This window comes from Camellia sinensis, chromosome 5 (assembly GCF_055761805.1).
Source record: "Camellia sinensis isolate YWXY chromosome 5, ASM5576180v1, whole genome shotgun sequence".
NCBI lineage: Eukaryota > Viridiplantae > Streptophyta > Magnoliopsida > Ericales > Theaceae > Camellia > Camellia sinensis.
Genome location: NC_138965.1, coordinates 200056102 through 200076337, shown reverse-complemented (window position 1 = coordinate 200076337; position 20236 = coordinate 200056102). Strand labels below are relative to the sequence as shown.

The window sequence follows — 20236 nt, the reverse complement described above, 5'->3', positions numbered from 1 at the left end:
AATTCACCAAAATAATTAACGAAAATACACTTCGTAATTCCATCCCGAGAACATTTATGCTTTGTTTGGTTAGGGGATTTGGAGAGGGATTTGGAAAGAGAAAGGGAAAATGTGTGTGAAACTAGGTGAAATGTAGGTACATTTTATTCACATTTCACCTAACTTTTCCCTTTCCCTTTCCAAATCTCTTCTCAAATTCTCCAACCAAACACAGCGTTAGTAGCCTCATCAACTGATGTGAAAATTCTTTGTACTTTTTTTATTTTTAATGTAATTTTTTTTAATTATTTTTTTAAGGTAACATTTCTCCTCAATTCGAAATTGTACTAGAGGATGCTATTGATGTGCCGTGGTTCCTATTCTGGATCCATCTCGATGATTTAAACTGTTAAATGTGTAAAGTTTGTTGAGTATATTGGTCATATTTAGTTTGTATTTGTGAAACAATTTAAAAAAATAATTTTTTGAATAGAGTTTGTAAAATTTAAAAATTTATTTGATTGTATGTTTTGAAAATAATTTTAGAGTTTTGAATGATTTAATTTTTTTTTATAATTGAATAGATGTGTGTGAGAGAAAAAATAATTGATTAATGTGTAGAATGTGATGGAAAGAGAGATGAGAGCAAAAAAAAAAAAAAAAATTGATTGATGTGTAGTAGGAAGAAAAGTAATTTTGATTTTTCAAAAAAAAAACTTGTCTAAACTAAACAACGCCATTACCTTTGTAAAAATAAACTGTTGACATAAATATAATCTGAACAACTAAGTTATTAATGTCCAATTAACTTAATTTTTTATAAAAATAATATATTTAACAAATCTAACTCATTTAATAATTTGAATCATTAAAATAAATCTAGAACAGGGTCTATCTCGCACCAACAACACCGTATAACTTGGATCGAATTGAAACATTTATTTATTTATTTTTAAATTTTTTTTTGAAAAAGAACATGTGTTTTGTTGGATAAATAATTCACCAAAAATAATGTCCCACCATTTGTTTAGTAATTTTTGTGGTGTGTGCGCTAGTGGCACTATTTTTCTTTTTCATATATATATATATATATATATATCTCTGCATGGCAACATGCCATAACTTTTTAAATCATATTTAAAAGCATAGGGGCAGCTTCGAATGCATAAGCCCAAACAGATTAGACACACACCTAATCACCTTCTATTAATTAATTGCTTAATCAAACATTAAAAAATTGTCCAATGTCTCTGTAATAAAATGCAAGCAACAATGCTAGGTATCATGAAAAGTCTTTCATGAAAATAATCATGAAAGATTTGTGACCTTTGGATTACACTTAGAATAAAGCACCACACACTAATCAAGGTAATTTAAGGGTCACAAATCTTTCATAATCATTTTCATGAAAAAATTTTCATGACCCCTAACATTTCTCAAATGCAAGTCTTTGTCCCACCGTGGAATTTTCACTCCCTCTCTCTCTCCCCTCTCTCAAAAGCTACAAAAGACCTCGACATGGGTCTTCCCTTTTTAATCCACGAGGGGTAGGAGAAATCATGTTGACTCTCACTGTATCTGCTTCGACCTCGCCCCGACACTGAACCAATCTCTCTCTCTCTCTCTCTCTCTCTCTGTTCACTGTTCATTCTGGTAAGCAAAAAAATAAAAATTAAAAAAATAAAAACACTTTGCTGTTAATTTTCCTGATCAAGAATGCTTTGACAGTCTACTTTCCATATGGGTCTTGCTCTATTTGCTGCTTTTTCCCCATGCTTTGACAGTTTTTTGACTGTTTGTGTGTGATCTTGAGCATTCTTGTGATTCCTTATCTTGGTTGAATTAAGGTTCTACTATTGATTTTTTTTTTTTGTGGGTTTGTCTCCATAGTAGTTGTTTTTGTACTTTGTATATCTTCTGTATGATTTATTGTCAACTTGAGGTTTCTCTTGATTTTTGAGTTACCCATTAGTTCCATTCCTTTTTTTTTTTTTCCCTGTTTAATTGAGAATGTATAGTGATTTTGTGTTGGGTTATATGGGATGTAAGCTGATTCTTTCATATTTTCTATACTTTTGTGGGTTTGAAGAAACAAAATACTATGTACCCACAAAAAAAAAAAAAAAAAACACATAAAATAATTTGAATCTATAGTGTAGATTTAAGTATGGTGTGTGTGGCTTGAATCTGATCCACAATTCTCAAAGTCTAGGCACTTTTCTGAGTAATTTTTCTGGGTATGTTGCATTCATGAGAAAGCTGGATTTGGCTGAGAAATTTTATTTTCTGATTTGTGGTTTTTAATGATGTTCATTCAGAGAATGGAGTCTTGGAGGCATGCTTTGGAAGAGAAGAGTCCTTTCTTATGTGATGAAAAAGTGTCAGTGGGATGGAACATGAAACCCTCTTGTAATTTTGATTCCATGTTAGGCTCTAATAGAGAAGCAATTGAGGGCATGGAATTTGTGGAAATGGGTTTTCCTGATATGATGAGAAAATTAGATCCTATTAATTCATGTTTGGATGCTTTGAATGGTGAGATTGGTGATTATTTTGGCAGAACACTACATTCCCCTGCTTATAGCAACACTTCAAATTCCTCTTTTGGGGAATTGGACCCTGGGTTAAGCCTTTCAAGCCCTGTCATTGTATCTAATACTCAAAAATCATCACTAATTGATTTGAAGTTGGGGAGGTTGGGTGATTGCAAAGAAGCCAAGAATAGTATATTTTCGAACGAAATATCAGTTTTATCTTCATCTGGATCTTCATTGAAATCAAAGAGAGCTCGTCTGGAGAATTTGTCTTCTCAGAATCCTGTTTGCCAAGTTCACGGGTGTAACAAGGACTTAAGCTCCTCAAAGAGTTACCACAAAAGGCATAAAGTTTGTGATATTCACTCAAAGACTGCTAGAGTTATTGTCAATAGCATTGAGCAAAGGTTTTGTCAACAGTGTAGCAGGTATGACAGCTCTCATTGCCTTATAATATATTGTTTTGTTCACAATGTATTGCATTAGGGAACAAAAAAACAAAAAAAGTTGTTACCTTCTTCCCCCCCCCTTTTTTTTTCCTCCTAATTTTGGTTTTTCGGGGCAATTCCCGTGTATTCTTCAGCTCATGATAAAACCCCAAAAATGGTGACTGTAAATATCAGTTACCCAAAAAAAGAGTCATGCAAGAATAATTAAGGTTTTAGCTTTGGGTGAGTTCTATCTAGTAGGTTTATGTGCAATTGGATCCATCCTTAAATTCAATGATGGACTTAATTGATTTCCAATGCTTAACTTGACACTCTACACTGGTATTATGTAGATTATATTGACTGTCTGTGTTGTTTTTCGATATGTTCTCCTTTCAGACTCACAATTTTGATAGAAAACAAGTTGTTTCTTATACCAGGTTTCATTTGCTGGCTGAATTTGATGATGGAAAACGCAGTTGTCGAAAACGCCTTGCAGGCCACAATGAGCGTCGAAGAAAGCCTCAATTGGATTTTGTCTCTGGTAAGCCGCACAAGTTACTTCGATATTATGATGGTATCAACTCCTCTGCCCTTTTTCCCTTCCAACTGTTGTGTGTCATATTCAATCACCCTGGCTTTGTCCTAAAAAGAAACTTCTAAATGGTTAACTAGTATTTAGATATATGTCACTAATATGCAAGACTAGTGACAGACTCGATCTCAGAAACAGAACTCTTATTTCTCCCACCCTATCGAGACTTGCAATTAAAAGCGACACTTTGTTTTTCTCCTTATACCATATTCGTTATGTCTTGTTGTCTTGACTACTAAATTTGTCAGTTTATGAAGAGGACAATTTACTAACATAATTCTTCCTCAACGCGTGAAGCGAAATTTAAAAGAAAAATGGAACCCAACTTTTTGCAGGACAGCAAGATGCCAAGATCATTCAATACCTTATTATCACTTCTATACTATATGCTGTATGGATGAAACTTAATCATACTCTTTTTTTTTCTTTTTTTTTTTTGTTGGGGTGGGGGGACATTTATGCTATTCTTCAATACCGTATTATTTTGTTGGTAATTCTAAAGTTTTAAGCCTTCGATAGGAGTGATGTTTTCCATAAGAATATATGTTGTAAGCATTGTTCCTATTCCCAATTGAGCAAAGTAGGAACAACCCCAGCACAAATATTCCTTTTAGTGCTATATATCTACTAATTTTGGAATAAAGAAGCTCGAAAGTAAGCAGAAAAAATCCATTCATACTCTTTGATATGGTTGCTTTGCAACAATTCCATGTTTTCTCTTAACATTTTATATGTCAGATGCCTTTACTCTTAATTACTCCGTGCTAATGATCTCGTTGAGTGGCCATTAGAAGTAGTTTGTAAAATTAAGAAAAAGAAGGAAAGCAAAAAATAGAATCAATTATGAAGTTACTCCAGCCAATGAACAGAAATTTTGGCATTTTATTGACAGACTTTACATTTGACAGGTGCACGATTTCTGCGAACTCCTCTACCAAAAAGATCATCCTTTGTTTTTCCGGACATGCTTCCTGGAGGGTATTTTAGTTCAGAAGGAAACGCCCAAGGTAATCAAAGCAACCATATCAAAGTAGAATCGGAGCCAATTTACAGCCCCCAATTATCAATGCTGACCACCAACAGACAATCACATTCCAAACCTGTCTTCCATCTTCACAGCATGGGAAAACAAAACGCTTCGGAAAAAATTTCATCACAATTGGGCTACACTTTTCTCGAAACAGAATTATCCGGGATCTCAAACTCCAGCATTGCTCTCTCTCTTCTGTCAGACCAAACAAAAAATTTGTCAAGCAATTTGACAGGAATTCCCATGCTTAGCCCCTTGATCACACAGGGCACTAATGCTCATTGTGGAATCAATCCAAATTCTGAAGATTTTGTAGTTTCACCGAACGGGTTTCATTCTTCTGGGATGAATTCAATGGAACTTGACCGGCGAGGGCCTTCAGTGATCTTTGATGCCGGTATTGATATTGATTTTGAAGTCGAAGCAGGTGGGATTTTTCAAAGATCTGATTCTGTGAAGTCTAAAAGTTGTCTTTCTCATGAACATGGGCATGTTGATTTGATTCAGTTGGCGTCGCATTTTCAAAGAGTGGAGCAGCAGAGGAATTCTATGCAAGTCAAACAGGAAAACAGCGTCTTCTGTTCTTTCCCTACCATGTAGAGGCTGTGATAGCAATTGGGATGTATATGTTTCTCTATTTGAGTACTCTGTTGCTTTTTTTTTTTCTCCTCAATCGAACACTTCAGTAGTTGAAGTACCTTTCCAACTAATGAATTTCTACATGTTATGACATGGATGATGATAGTCTAGAGAGCAAAATGAATGAGAAGTTGCAGAATATATTAAAAGCAACTTGGAATTAATTGTTTCAAGAAATTTATCCAAAATCTAGTGTCAATTGAAAAAGATTTTTTGTTACCTTTTTTTTAATCTGTGATGATTCATTAGTTATTTTTAACCAACTTGATTGCTGGGCATGATTAAAATGATGGGAATAACTTTAGCTACAATGGGTATTTGACAATCTTTTCAGGAGAGAGAGTGCCAAAGTGCTATGAGATTTTGGTGAAGAATCTCCGGTCTCTAAAAGTTGGGGCATTTCCCAATATAAGCCATTTTTGTATCGTATTTCCAAAACTAGGCCAACTTCTGACGGAATTCCAAAACTAAGTTAAAACGCTATTACTATTCGCGCTTTCACTGTTAGGAGCGGAAAAGTAGGTGAACAGTAAAATCGCTATTACAAATAGCGACTTTGATTAATAAGTCGCTATTACAAATAGCGCTTCTAGGGTTATTTTTTTCCCAATAAAAAACGCTGTTCTTAACAGCGCTTTTCACACAAATTTTTGTTGCAAAAAAACGCTATTATCAATAGCGATTTTAACAAAAACAAATTCCCCAAAAAACGCTGTTTATAGTAGCGATTTTAACATAATTTTTTTTGCAGAAAAAACGCTATTCATAATAGCGATTTCAGTTAAAATTTTGTTCCAAAAAACGCTATTCCTAATAGCGATTTTAACAGAAATTTTTTTTTTACCATAAACTTTGTTGGAATAAAACGCTATTTTCAAGATAAAACAAAAGGAAAAAACATAAAGCAATTATCATGTTAAAATATGTTTTTTTTTTCTTTTTTTTGTTTAGAATGTGTAATTCATAAATTTTACATAATATGAAAAAAAACCTCTTCTCATATATTAATTTTACATACTATTTTTCATATATATAATTTCAAAATCATATTCATGTAGATTATTGAATTTTTTTTGGGAAAATTTTACATAGCGATTTAGCTATTATAAAAAATGTAATTAAAGCTCATTTAGCTATTATCAATAGTATATTAATTTTACATAGCGATTTTTCATTATTTCATAGCGAATTGTTTCAAGTTAAATGAGCTTTAATTACATTTTTTTAATTACATTTTTTTGGGAAATTTTTTTTTGTTAAAATCGCTATTGTTTTACAAAATGTAATTAAAAAAAAATTTTCGTCTTCACTAAAGTTGTTTTCATGTAAAATATTTTTTTGCTTATTGTTTTGTGTAATTAATTATTTTTTTTTCGCTTTACTAAAGTCGTTTTCATGTAAATTTTTTTTTTCTTTTGTCTTTATTTTGGGTTGGAATGTGTTATTTTGAAAATTATTTTGGCTTTACGAAAGCCGTTTTCATTTAAACATAAATATATATTTATTCTTTTGTTTTGGGTTAGAAGGTGAGAATGTAATTCAGAAAATCAGTTTAGTAAACCAGTTTAGTAAAACCGTTTTGTACCCGTTTTCATTTAAATTTATTTTGTTATGGGTTAGAATGTGATATGCATGTTGTACAGTTCGAAGCACACCCACACATTGTGCAACTCGACGAGCAACGACGAAGGGTGAGACGCGAAGACCACCGCGGAGTAGGCCAAGAAGACAAAGGCCACAGCGAGAGCTCCTAAAATAAATTTTCTCAACATTTTTGTAATAATACTTAATACATAATATACGAAGTCAGTACTTTACAAAATACTCTTACGGGTATGAAAACAACATAACTGAAGTTGCAAATGTAATAGTTTTCAGTTACGTAGGTAGTACAGACATAATTCTCCCACAAAAATACATTATGGACACCATGAACTGAACACACATTACATACATCCTGGACACTCTTAACTGAACACACAATACATAAACATAACAGTTAGATAGAGAAACACCTAATTCATGACCTAATATTGCATATTAGTAGCCGTAACATTTGACAGACACAATACATATACATAAACATAAACTTAAACATAAACATAACATAACATAACAGTTATACTTACTCTAACACAGACATTACATATTAATGGAAGTTGTTATATTGCCGAAGTGTAGACATTAACACCTAATTCGCGCTTAAATCGGCAGGTGGCTCAGAATCTGAACAATCCGAAAGCTCAGCGTCAGAGACAAGTTCAGGATCCTCCATGATAGCCTTGATAGCCGCAACATTTGGTTCTGTTTTGTTCTTCTGGGCATCCTTCTTAAGTATGAGTAGCTGCATATCGCGGGCCAATCTACGACCCATTTGAGAAATCTCACGTTCTAGTGTTTGACATAGTCGATCAACATTATCAGGATCTTCCTTTTGGATCTCAACAGAACGTGCTTTTGGCACCTTCAGTCCTCTTTCCCGACATAATCTTTCGTTTTGCACTCGCTCTATAAATAGTGCGGGCCACTTAAGAAGTCTAGCCTTTGCATAACCATATCCTGTTTGATTTTCTGATGGATCCTCCACCAAACCACATGGATCTCGATAGTACTTGGGCATGACGAAATGTCGCTTCCCAAACCTATCATGATAAGCACAAGAGGCATCCAAGAAAGGAAATGGTGTTTCATCTTCAGCATCGCCACTTCCCCTTCCCCCTCCTCGTCGTGAACTTTCACCCCTTTGCAAGTTCCTACCACCTCTGCGACCCCCACTCCCTCCTATGAACCATGTAGCCATGCTAATTTTTTAAAACAAATGAATAATAATTTCGTAGGGCGAAATGAGTTGTAAGGTTGTGTCTTCACCTTGAGTTGTAAGGTTGTGTCTTCACCTTTACTCGTTTATATAGTTGATTATGAACGGATAAATGAGAATCCCACATATATGCATGCTGACTGGAAGGTAAATCAGTAGATTCACTGTTGCCATGTGACTTTCTAAATTGAGAATCCCACATATATCAATACGAGATGAGTTATCACTGTAACAAAAAAGTCGAGCAAAAAATGGAGAAAACCAAAGCATGTGGACCAAGTCACATCACTTCACAATCCATCTGCATATACGAACAAAATAAGGGCATGGTGACTGTAAGGTAATTCAGTGAATTCACTGTTGCCATGTGACTTTCTAAGTTGAGAATCCCACATATATCAATAATAGATGAGTTGTCACTGTAATAAAAAAAATCGAGCAACAAATCGAGGAAACCAAAGCCTGTGCACCAATTCACATGACAAAGACCATCCATCTGCATATAAGGACAAAATAAAGGCATGCTGTTGTTAACAGATGACAAAGAATCTCACATATATCAATAACAGATGCGTTGTAATAAAAAAAATCGAGAAAAAAATCGAGAAAACCAAAGACTCTGCACCAAGTCACATGACTTCACAATCCATCTGCATATACAGACAAAATAAAGGCAGGCTGACAATAAGGTAAATCAATGAATTCACTGTTGCCATGTGACTTTCTGAGTTGAGAATCCCACATATGTAAATAAGAGATGAGTTGTGACTGTAATAAACAAATCAATAAAACCGAAGACTGTGCACCAGGTCACATGACTTCACAATCTATCTGCATATACTGACAAGTCTCTCCACGATTTGACTACTCAATGTGTGAAAAAATGAAGGTCATGAAGCTTACGACCCGCTATTTGTATTTCATTGAAAAGTATGACTATTTTAATTGTTCTTGTCATTTGGGAAGCTATTCACCGACCTACCTGTTATGTTTTATGTGTTGTTGAAGGCGGTAGTTCGATTCACCGAGTTTAGTTTTTTGTCAACCCCTCATTCATTACCGGAGTCATAATTTTTACTGGACTTTCAATAATTGTAAGGTGACTCTTTCTTCTTTCCTGATGGAGATTGAAATTCGTTGTGATTTCATCCCTATTTCAGCAGCCCCAGTTAAGGGAACCTTTTCTCCGAGTTGCCTGATCTATTTTATGTGTTTTAAGTATTCACATAATTGAACATACATTAATCCATTAATTAATCCAGAACATTCATGAACAAATTGCAATTCAATAAAGAAAGTCATGAACTCATAAATGTGTACTTATAAATGTAGGTATTTCATAAACTTCAGGTGCATAACAAAAATACTTGAAATACATCCGTACGTTACACCAACAACAACGTTGTCTTACACTCCAGGAACGAACATATGAAAGATAACGGTGTTTGATTTCTTATTCATCATCTGACATGTAGTAGTCAGAGAGATATTTTTCATTGTTGAAGACATTATTTCGCTCAACCATTGTCAAATCTCTGTTGCTTGCTTCTGCCATTTCAGTGGCTAGCTGAAGCATGAAATGTCGACATCTCCGCATCAACATCCTGTTGTTCTCCTTCTTAATTCTGCTAACTGCTTTTTCATAGTCACTCACATTTCGTCTAGCCATGGTCAATGAACGACGATGAGGTACCGGTGCCCCAAAGTTACGTAGATCATTATACAATCCTTCTTGCTCCGTTACCCTGAACGCCCATTCTGCTCGGATACCAGCATAATAATCCTTCGGACTTGAGTACTTTTCGCTCTTGTAGTCATACATAAATGGAGGTAGCAGCCACACTTTCGGATTTCTTTGCTGGCGTGAACTTCCTGCACCTCTTGAAGACATTGTTAATAAAATTAAAAATAATAATAATAATAGTAATTGTATATCTATTACTATTGTTATGCCTTCAACAAACATCATACTGGGGTATTTATAGACATGATAGTGGTGCTAGGGCACTATGGAATAAGTGATACACGTGATATTATTTGATGTTGTTCATTTCATGTAATTTTGATTACCCGTGACTTTGTGTACCTGTGATGTAGTCACGGATGTGGTTGTAAGATAAAATAATAATTGTAGGCTATAGAATCACAATGCTATCCCTTCATATTCGAGCAGTGCGTTGTCAAATAAAACAAAATGCAGTGAGTTGTCACATCTGCACATGAAACTATTTTGTCATGCTTACTTTTGTAATACAATAAGTACTCACTTGGAATTGACGATTTCAGTACGTATAAGTGTTTTCGAGAAATTATAAATCAAATCGAAAAATGAAATTTTCTTTGTATTCAAGTAATATTGTTCATAAACTATCATTGTTTTTCTCACCAACATAACAAAATGGTCACCTGCTAGGTAAACACGATTGGAACGTTGGTGCCTATATTTTATCTTATTTTCAGTTAAAGAACTTCACAGTCATCCGATTTTTATTGTCATTACACAATCGTCCATCATATTTTTTTACCAACATAATAGCATTTCTGCTTCTTTTCACAGTCATAATAATGTGACTTAGATGAATTCTGAAATGTGCGGAAAAAACAAAGCATGTAAGTTGCACTGCAGAAGTCACATGCATCACGTAATGTCAAGAAACAAGTCACAACGTATACAAGCATGGCAAAGTAAGAAAGTCACATGCATTACTGCATCACTGCATAAAGTGACATGCAGCATTGCATCACTGCACAAAGTCACATGCCTCCTACGTACTGTGCCCATTGCAATTATGCACAAAGTCACAGGCATCGCTGCATCTTCGGCACAATAGCCGATGCTACAGGCCGTTGATTCGTTCATGACTGCACAAAGTCGAGTCCTGACAGCCGTATCCACTGGATAAGGTCAGTGGCATGCATGTGATCGAACAGGAAATTGCATACACACAGGTACCATGTGTGTATATGGTATAAATATCGTAGCATACCACAACAAAAGTTTTACAGCTATTTCTACCGATATGATCATGACATATACGGTGGTTGATCTATATTCAGCAATGGGTCGCTATTGGGTTGCAGATGGAGATGAATTTCAATACCCATTAAATCCAAATTTGCGTTACTCACGTGCCACCGTCAATACCATGAGAGCTGAGTGGGAATTTCGCAAAACTCGAGCAAACGTTCTCGTTGAGCTATGCCGTGAAGTTAATCTTAAATTTCCTCGCCGGTTAGCCATGCGTATGCCAACTGACACTCCACAGTTGTTGCAAAGGGCATTGCATCGTATCCGCGACGAGGTTAATCGCATGACACAACGTTTGCAGAGGTCTGAACTAATGAAGACCGCAAATGAGCGTGCCGAAGATGGGTTAATGGATGATGCACACCAGTACTACGCCTGGAGCATGGATGTTATGTATGAATCTGATATTGAGATGTCAGATGATGATGATAATGAATGAAATTGTTTGGATGAACGCCCAGGGCATTTCTGTAATGCATGCAATTTGTAATGCTTATCCATGACTTATCAATAAAACGAGATATTTCAATTATTTTTAGCCTTCAACGAACATTTTTTTTATAGCTTCTTTACACATTTTGTTCAAACCAAACGCGTTTGTAATTTATGTTCTCCTAAATTACGGATAATGAGAGAGGGGTAGAGATGTGAAACAGATTTGTGTGATTCATCAATATAAATAAGAATAAAAAATTGTGAAATGATAATTGCGAATAAATAAGTATGACACTTACATCAGCTGTACAAGTTTGACACATACAAACAAAAAAGAAAAAAATAAAAAAACCTATATAGTCCATATCGCAACCGCTAATGCCCTAACCTGCCCCCAGTCCCACAACCCCGACCGTGGATCTCCCTCCTCGGTCTCCTACGGTAGACTCTCTGAATATCTGGCACTCTCTCCCCTGCATGCTGCCCTCCACTGACTGCCTGCGGAGCCTGTGAGTGTGAGTGTGACCCCCTCTCTCCTGCATCTGATGCCCCTGATCCTGCCTGTGCCTGTAGATCATATACTGCTGTGAGCTGTGAAACTCCCACTCCCTCGTCTGGTGCAACTGTATCACGATCTGCAGCTCGACCACGACCTCTGCCTCTGCCCGCACCCCGACCTCGGCCGCGACGTCCCCCACGACCATAACCTCTCCCTCGCGCTCTGGGGGGGGCTCAATATGGCCCTCATCATCAATGTGTGAGATGTCAGTGAGAACTGCATCATGTGTACTCCTGGGCGCGGTCGAAGTAGTCCCCATAAAAGCAGGTGATAACTGGGTGGGTGGGGTAGCAACATCATGCATGAACGGGGGGGCGGTCGAAGTACTCCCCAGAAAAGTAGGATGTAACTGGGTGGGTGGGGTAATAACATCATGTATGAAGCGGGGCGGTGACCAATCAGGGTCAGGGTCAGGGTCAGCATGCTGGGTAAGATGTACGTGTGGGGAATATGGAGAAATGTATGGGGTATCATGTGGTGGGGTGCCTGAAGTCGAAGGACCTGCTGTGGCTGGCGCTGAACTGGAAGGCACTGACGTGGACGGGACTGATGTGTCTGGAGCAGCTGCTGCAGTGTGTACACCGTAGTCCCCAAAATGCAGACGATCTACCCGATGGGCATGCTGGATCCCCTCGTACAATAACTCTCTGATCTCTACAAGGGCCTGCAGACCAAGCTGTCCATCACGTCTGAAAATAGCATCCTCAGCCAAGTGATATGACCTCCCAGCTCGAACCACCTGTCAAAAAAATAGATATATTAGGCTATAGTTGACTGAAAATAATCAATTATGATATTAACAATTATCGGAGATATAGTACGCTACTCACCAATGACTCGAGAGAAGGCCCAACTCCCTGATATCCGTCCTCGGACAGGTGGCTCGGATTACCGACAAGTAGGTGTGTATGTCGCCGATACCACAACATGTAAGGGTCGGGAGAGGGGAGGACCCCATCGCTCCAGTCAGCCTGTACAATAGTGTCGCGACGGGCATCCCACAACTGTATGTATCGCATATGATGCTGACTCCAGTCAGTGCTGCCTCGGCCACGTCTATCCGTCGCATGCAACCGCCACTCGGTGTCACATCGATCCGGCACGGGCTGGACCCGACCAAACTGTCGGAGGACACGATCAGGGAGATGCCACTCAACCACGTCATAACAAATGAGTGGTACTCTCGCCATCCATATATCCTCACCTAGGCGGCAGTAGTCTGGGAGCGTGTGCAGGACATCAGCATAAGGCTGCCAGATAAACTACAATAACGACAAGTCTATTAAAAATCGGTCATAAACGTATACAGTCCATATGACAATTAAAATTTAGGTATATAAATTTGATACCTCGCCGTCTATCATCCGGTCAAGCTGGTCTCTATACACGACCACTACGTGGGTCGATACGACCTCGTGGCTCATGTCAACCCTCCATCGGCTACCTCGAGGTCCGGCCGGCATCTGCATGTCTCCCTGCCCGATGGGAACCTCACCAGGAGCAACTACTTGCCGCCTAGCCGGGGCAATGCGAATCAATCTCTCCCACGCCCAAATCTGCAATAGTTTGAACGCAATTACAATACTGATATATGCCATACAATATGAATTGACATGTAATAAAATTCTTACTAACCTGTAGCAAGACAAGGGGTCCTCCGATCTGAGTCACACCCACCTGAGTGGCTCGACATAACATCCTATACAAGCATGCCAAAGCCGCGGCGCCCCAGCTGTACTGGCCGATGACGTCAATGTCTCTCAACAGTGGCAAATACATCAGCTTGAGCAGGTTCTGTGACTTATCAGGGAGAAGTACCCCCCCAATAAGCCACAGAATATATGCTCGCGCATGCTGCTGTACTAACTCATCTGCAGCATCATCTGGAAAATCGCCCTGAAAATGCTCCGACAGCCACCTCACCCTCACTCTACCTGCCTGTAAGTCTGCAGGTGTAGGTGCTACTCCCAATAGCTCAGCACATAGCGCTATCCACTGCTCCGTCGTCAATGATGGGTCAAGTCCAGTAACTGCTCGCCCATCAATCCGTAGACCGTATAGGACAGATACGTCCTGCAATGTGACGGTGGCCTCACCGGTCGGGAAATGAAATGTATGAGTCTCTGTGCGCCATCTCTCGACGAGAGCAGTAATGAGTGGGTGGTCCAGTCTGATATGGCCTATACGATATACACCATAGAATCCCGCGCGTAGTAGACACTGCAAGACTCTATGGTGCAATGGACGATCCCACAGGCCGGAATCTCCCCGTCGGCATGCCACCACGGTGCGTGACTGGTCCTGCATAACAGAATGAGTATTTTAAATTATAGCATTATCAAGGAAATGAAAAACAAAATGCAGTGTATTTTCATTGTACGCGTAAAGTCCAACAAACGTTATTGCATACCGGGTCCTCCCATATACTGTCAGCCCGATGTGGATGACTAAAAAGGGGGACCTCATCAGGTAGATGTGCCATGAAGCCTGTACAGTTGAAAAACAAATACATTTTGACAAACTGTATTGGTGAGCATGTAATTTAACTATATCAATTAAGCTGAAATTATTATGTACATGACGACTTGAAAAATAAATGTGGTCGATTATTTTAAAAGTATAAATTTGTGTGCCATTAACTAAAATCAAAAGTTTGCATATTATGTGCCCATTAAATATGATAAACAATTCAACATAACCTATCGTTATCTATGCTTCAGACTAATATAAAAATCTTTTACAAAGTCATTTTACGATATCAGTTACATAAGCTTAATAATGACCAATAACATGTGGATAGTTTTTGTATGTCAATATTTACAAACAAAATGGAATGATCAATTTTTTTTTTTCAAAACTTCATTATTGATTTTGGCATATTTGACATAACGTCATTATTGATTTTGACATATTTGACAAAATTCGTTACATTTATGGCATATTCGACAACTTCATTATTGATTTTGTAATTTTTGTTTTGCAATAAAATAAAAAATTTGTAAATTACGTACATGTAATTCACAAAATTCTGTAATAAACATTTTCAATGAAGTAGAGAATAAAAACTATGATAGTTGTAAATTTCGTCAAGCAAATAAAACAATTACAATATATAAAGAATTAAACAACAGAAATGATATATTACAAATAAAAAATGTTCTATTACATGTATGGCCCCGTTTACAAATAATGAATTACAAAAGAAAATAAAATGATCTATTACAAATAAAGAATTACAAAAAGATCTATTACAATATGTAAGTATTACATAGTCTTCATCGACCAAGTCGCGCCGGACATGTTCGCCTGTCATGACCTGTCTGCTGGCACTCACTGCAACGAGCGGTCAAACGCCTATCTGATATGTCCATCTCATTCGGAATACGAGACATAGATGCACGACCCCGTTTCACTTGTCGCAGACGCAGTACATTAGGCATTAAAGTCCACTGCGGATCAGCCCAATAATCTTGATGCGGTATTGGATTGAATTTAGTTTCCCAAACTCTAATGTATACAGGAAGCCTATATACTGGATCAACGTACTCGAATGGATTGTCACCGCATTCAGACATTACAGCGAGCATATGAGAACATGGATAGTGTCGTATCTCATATTTCCCACAACTGCACGTGGGTTGATTCATCCGCACAATTTGTGTATTGCGACCTCGTCCATGGCGAAAAGATGTTTGCACCTCAAACACGCGGCGTGGCCTATAAAAAAATTATAGTAGAAACTAATGAAGTTCATGTTTTTAGGTGTAGTTAAATTGACAACATAATAACAATAATTTAATTTATATTACAAACTAACCTGTCATATGATATCAACTTGAAAGTATTTGCCCTTGCGATGCCATCCTCAATAGTTTTTTGCATCTGTCTAGGGTATTGGAACTCATTTCGTACATCTAGTTCAGCTTGGGCTCCCATCTCGTCAAAATATTTTACAAGCCGCCGAAATGTAAATTCTACCATAGCTGAGATAGGTAAGTTCCTTGCACCTTTCAAGACGCTATTGAAGCACTCTGCATCATTGCTAGTCAATACCCCCCAGCGATGCCCACCGTCATACGAAAGGGCCCACTCCTCAGGATTCATCTTGTAAACCCAAGTGATGGCTTCTTGGTCAATAGCCTGTATTTGTTGTAAGTAACCATTACACTTTCGTCGTTGATGAGCACTTCCTGCTTTCCATAGAAGTTGTTTCAGCTCCTTATTTCTGAACGTAGTGTTAAAGTTACTACAAACATGTCGAAGGCAGTGCCGATGATATCCAACAAATTGGAGCGAGGGATTCAACCAATGCCGCCTCACAGCAGCTAAAATACTCTCAGCTCGATCGGATATCAAAGTCACTCCCTGTCGGTCCATGACAATATGTTCCTTGATATTTGAAATGAAGAACGACCAAGACTCCAAACTCTCCTTGTCGACAACAGCAAATGCAAGCGGTAGTAGTTTGCCATTGGCGGTGACAATCGTTGCTACAAGCAACACACCAGTGTATTTCCCGTATAAGAATGTACCATCTATGGTTATAACAGGCCTACAATGTCTGAATCCATCGATGACGGGTTTGAAAGACCAAAAAACAAAGTGGAAAACGGGCATAATGGTTGTATTTCCGGTATATCTATGCTTCCATTGCACGATGGTACCAGGATTAGATGTTTGTAATGCATACATGAATTTAGGCAACATCATATATGATTCATCCCAATCTCCGAATACCATTCGAATTGCCTTTGCCCTTGCATGCCACGCCTTCTTGTAATGTATAGTATAGTTCATGGATTTTTTTATGTCTTCGATGACATTCTTAATGGGCATATCAGGTTCGTTCTGCATACAACAATACCTATGAGTCAGATTATTTTGGTGTGAACACTTTAAATGAACAATGTGTATATAAATGTAAACATTTATTTTGTATACTCACCGCAACTTGTCCCAAAAGATGAGAAGCAATGTAACTGGAGCTAATATTTGTGTGGTCCCTATTCGTTCGTGGGTATAAACAATGGTGAGGACCCCTATACTGCTTTATTTCAAAAAGCCCATGTCTCTTACTAAGAGATGCACGCAACCACCATCTACAGTCGTGCTTGCAAGCACACACCCAAACGTCTCGCTTGGAGGTTACGACTTTGTACTCTCGATTATTTGTTGCATGGTACAATTTGACAGCATGTACGAGTTGCTTCTTATCAACGAAAACCATCCCTTTGTCCAACTCTGGATTTTCAGCATTCCAGATTCGGTTACGGGGAACGACATCGCGGTTACTAATGTCAAAATCACCACCCATGTGAATGTTTTCAAAGAAAGGGATTTCAGGTCTAGGTGGAATGGGGGCATTCTGAATATCAACGGGAGCGTCGACATCATCTTCTTCATCATCATCATCATCTGATCCGCCCAATAAATTTTCTTCATCACACATTTCATTCTCATCATTGTCTAGGGCGACATCAGGACCGTACATGTCACTATCAGCAAACTGCACAAAATTAACCGTTTCAGCCATATTACCAGCAACTTCAACTGGAGTCGTATGATGGCTATAGGTGGGCACATCTTGGGTGTTATTGTGAAATTCAGTCTCGTATCCACCATGTGAACTTGATTCTCCACCATGGCCATGAAATGTCTGTTGTGTGTAGCCAGCTGCATAACATTCATTTGATTCATACATAGGAGACTGAAATGCTGTCGTGTCAACCCCATGTGTCAGCAATGTAGTGAACGGATGCGATTCCATCTGTGTTACATTCGGAAGATTCTGTACAACCTCTTTCTGAATGTACACTTCCAAACAATTTGGTGGTTCGAAATTTCCACCGATACTTAAAACGGTGTTCAACGCCTCATCGTCATTTATCGGTAATATTTTGTATTTGCTGGTTGCTTGCCACTGGCGATAAGGATATCTACATTTGAAGATCAATCGGACTGTTTCCCCGTAACTTGCGACCTTGGACATAAACATCTCCTCCAAATTGCCAAGTGTGGTGCCAAGTTGCACCATATATATCCCTTTCGGCTCAGCATCATATGACACACCTTCATCGGGATCCCGAATTATGTTTCCCCCCCAGTAAAAGATAATTGGAACAGTTGCCATATACTTGCTTCAATGAAACAATAAATATTAAAATATCAACAATATACATATATTGAATTGTACTTGTAAAATAAACATTAAAATTTGCAGAAGCCACAAATAAAAGCAACCCTCTAATTTTTATCAATTTATATTTTCCAGGGTTGAAGGAACTGTAGAGGTGAAACATTAATTCAATTTCTATTTTGTCAACTATATATTTGTGTCTCAACTTGATTATTACTTTTTATTCAATAATCTTGTTCACTTATTTTTATTCGTATAACAGAACAGCTGAGATTTCATCTATACGTGGAGTTACATATTGTGTCTCATTTACTTCGTATGTGAAGACTCTTATCTTTTCAACGTGAATGTTCTTTGTTGTCATTGCTCTATTGTCTTCATCTAAAAAACACATAACAAGAAGTATACATGTTGTCTTAATTCTTTCGAATTAGTGGCGAAAAATAAAATAGGTTGACAGATATTTAGTAGAGGGTGACGCGATTGATTTGGACAATATAAAATACAGGGTGCAAACATTGAGAGAGATTTTTTTAACCTGGTGATGTAATTGTTCAGATTTATGGAAAATATAAGTTAATTTGATTTGCTCCAACTTGTGCCATTACGGACCTTAATGACAAAGTTATTTCCTATGTGAACTAGTAACCCTCGTCCATTTTGTAGAGGGCATAGAGGCTTTCTTATAAAATTAAAACAACAAACTGATTTTGGATCATTTTGGATTGTTCTGAAAAGTAAGAAAAAAATTAAATTTATTTACTCCTTTTTTTTCTTACACATACAAAAACAACAAAATTATTACAGAGATAATTTATAATGGCCAAAAATTAGAGATAATTAAATTGAAGTTGGTGGTTAAATGTATGGACTACATTTTGGACAGTTATCCATGTGAATCTATCGGGCCATCCGTACCAATTATTTGGTATTACAAAATACATGCTTACCCATCAACGTGCCAATTTTTTTTTTTCCCTTCTTACGTACGAAATTGCTACGGACTATTAATTAAAATAATTTATTACTCTTTTCATGCATATATGTCTGCACACCTCTATGGACAGAATAATTATGATATTTGCTTCCGCCAACCCCTAATTTTGTAAATCTATTTAAGTGGCCTTCGGTAATCTTAGGATTACTGGCCGGTCATACCTATAGTAGCGAGTTTGGGTCGTGATAGAGTGGTATCAGAGCACGAGTTGATTATTTGAAGTGTTTCCATGTTGGATCATTTTGGATCGTTCTGAAAAGTAAGAAAACTTGATTTTGGATCATTTTGGATCGTTCTGAAAAGTAAGAAAAAAATTATATTTATTTACTCCTTTTTTTTCTTACACATACAAAAACAAAAAAATAATTACAGATAATTCAATTGAAGTTGGTGGTTAAATGTATGGACTACATTTTGGATAGTTATCCATGTGAATCTATCGGGCCATCCGTACCAATTATTTGGTATTACAAAACACATGCTTACCCATCAAAGTGCCAATTTTTTTTTTTTTTCCCTTCTTACGTACGAAATTGCTATGGACTATTAATTAAAATAATTTATTACTCTTTTCATGCATATATTGTAACTACTCTAAAATAGCAGCCAAAGTAGATTTTCATTTTCAATGGTAGTGGACAATCACAAAGTGAAAAAGACGATAAGTCAGTTCGTTCAATACCCATTTCAAAAACTTTCTCAAATTTTCTTCAGTTTTATCATAAAATTTTAATTTGTACTAGAATACTATTATATGTATTACAAATTCAGCTCATTAAATGTTTTAATCATATTTTGGCTGCTTCACCCCAAATATGACCCCAAATATAGTGAAATAAACCAAACGAAATTAAACCAAATTTTTTTTTTTTAAATCAAATACAGTCAAATTTAAATATTTTCAGAAACCAATAAAAATATTTCTTTTCAATAAAATAGAGTCAAAATTAAATATTTTGATAAACCAATAAAAATATTTCTTTTTAATAAAATAGAGTCAAAATTAAATATTTTGAGAAACCAATAAAAATATTTCTTTTTAATAAAATATAGTCAAA

General features: G+C 37.0%; 3 protein-coding genes across 4 annotated transcripts; 1 reads left to right on the top strand and 2 right to left on the bottom strand.

Moving 5' to 3' along the window:
* Window positions 1-1444: 1444 nt before the first annotated feature.
* On the top strand, window positions 1445-5424 carry LOC114294789 (squamosa promoter-binding-like protein 6). Of its 2 annotated transcripts, none has more exons than XM_082871139.1 (4): window positions 1445-1632; window positions 2298-2941; window positions 3382-3485; window positions 4445-5424. In XM_082871139.1, the coding sequence occupies exons 2-4, from the start codon at window positions 2301-2303 to the stop codon at window positions 5164-5166; spliced, it is 1467 nt and encodes a 488-aa protein (XP_082727265.1). In that variant the 5' UTR covers window positions 1445-1632; window positions 2298-2300; the 3' UTR covers window positions 5167-5424. The 2 variants fall into 2 exon arrangements, with proteins under 2 accessions (XP_082727265.1, XP_082727266.1); XM_082871140.1 differs by lacking the exon at window positions 1445-1632 and adding an exon at window positions 1673-1826.
* Window positions 5425-13358: 7934 nt separating this feature from the next.
* On the bottom strand, window positions 13359-14572 carry LOC145791136 (serine/threonine-protein phosphatase 7 long form homolog). The gene is made up of 3 exons (XM_082871138.1): window positions 14456-14572; window positions 13681-14346; window positions 13359-13601 (listed from the first exon to the last, which is right to left on the bottom strand). The coding sequence occupies exons 1-3, from the start codon at window positions 14555-14557 to the stop codon at window positions 13374-13376; spliced, it is 996 nt and encodes a 331-aa protein (XP_082727264.1). The 5' UTR covers window positions 14558-14572; the 3' UTR covers window positions 13359-13373.
* A 612-nt stretch (window positions 14573-15184) lies between these two features.
* Window positions 15185-18241, bottom strand: LOC145791135 (uncharacterized). The gene is made up of 3 exons (XM_082871137.1): window positions 16991-18241; window positions 15863-16893; window positions 15185-15762 (listed from the first exon to the last, which is right to left on the bottom strand). The coding sequence occupies exons 1-3, from the start codon at window positions 18173-18175 to the stop codon at window positions 15321-15323; spliced, it is 2658 nt and encodes an 885-aa protein (XP_082727263.1). The 5' UTR covers window positions 18176-18241; the 3' UTR covers window positions 15185-15320.
* Window positions 18242-20236: the final 1995 nt, after the last annotated feature.

Coding starts and splice junctions, on each gene's coding strand:
- LOC114294789 (XM_082871139.1), top strand. CDS start 2,301: ATGGAGTCTTGGAGGCATGCTTTGGAAGAGAAGAGTCCTTTCTTATGT. Junction 2,942..3,381: donor TTTTGTCAACAGTGTAGCAG/GTATGACAGCTC, acceptor TTCTTATACCAG/GTTTCATTTGCTGGCTGAAT. Junction 3,486..4,444: donor TCAATTGGATTTTGTCTCTG/GTAAGCCGCACA, acceptor TACATTTGACAG/GTGCACGATTTCTGCGAACT.
- LOC145791135 (XM_082871137.1), bottom strand. CDS start 18,175: ATGGCAACTGTTCCAATTATCTTTTACTGGGGGGGAAACATAATTCGG. Junction 16,894..16,990: donor ATCTTTTGGGACAAGTTGCG/GTGAGTATACAA, acceptor TGTTGTATGCAG/AACGAACCTGATATGCCCAT. Junction 15,763..15,862: donor AAGTTGATATCATATGACAG/GTTAGTTTGTAA, acceptor ATTTTTTTATAG/GCCACGCCGCGTGTTTGAGG.
- LOC145791136 (XM_082871138.1), bottom strand. CDS start 14,557: ATGTATTTGTTTTTCAACTGTACAGGCTTCATGGCACATCTACCTGAT. Junction 14,347..14,455: donor ACAGTATATGGGAGGACCCG/GTATGCAATAAC, acceptor TCTGTTATGCAG/GACCAGTCACGCACCGTGGT. Junction 13,602..13,680: donor GACCCCTTGTCTTGCTACAG/GTTAGTAAGAAT, acceptor AAACTATTGCAG/ATTTGGGCGTGGGAGAGATT.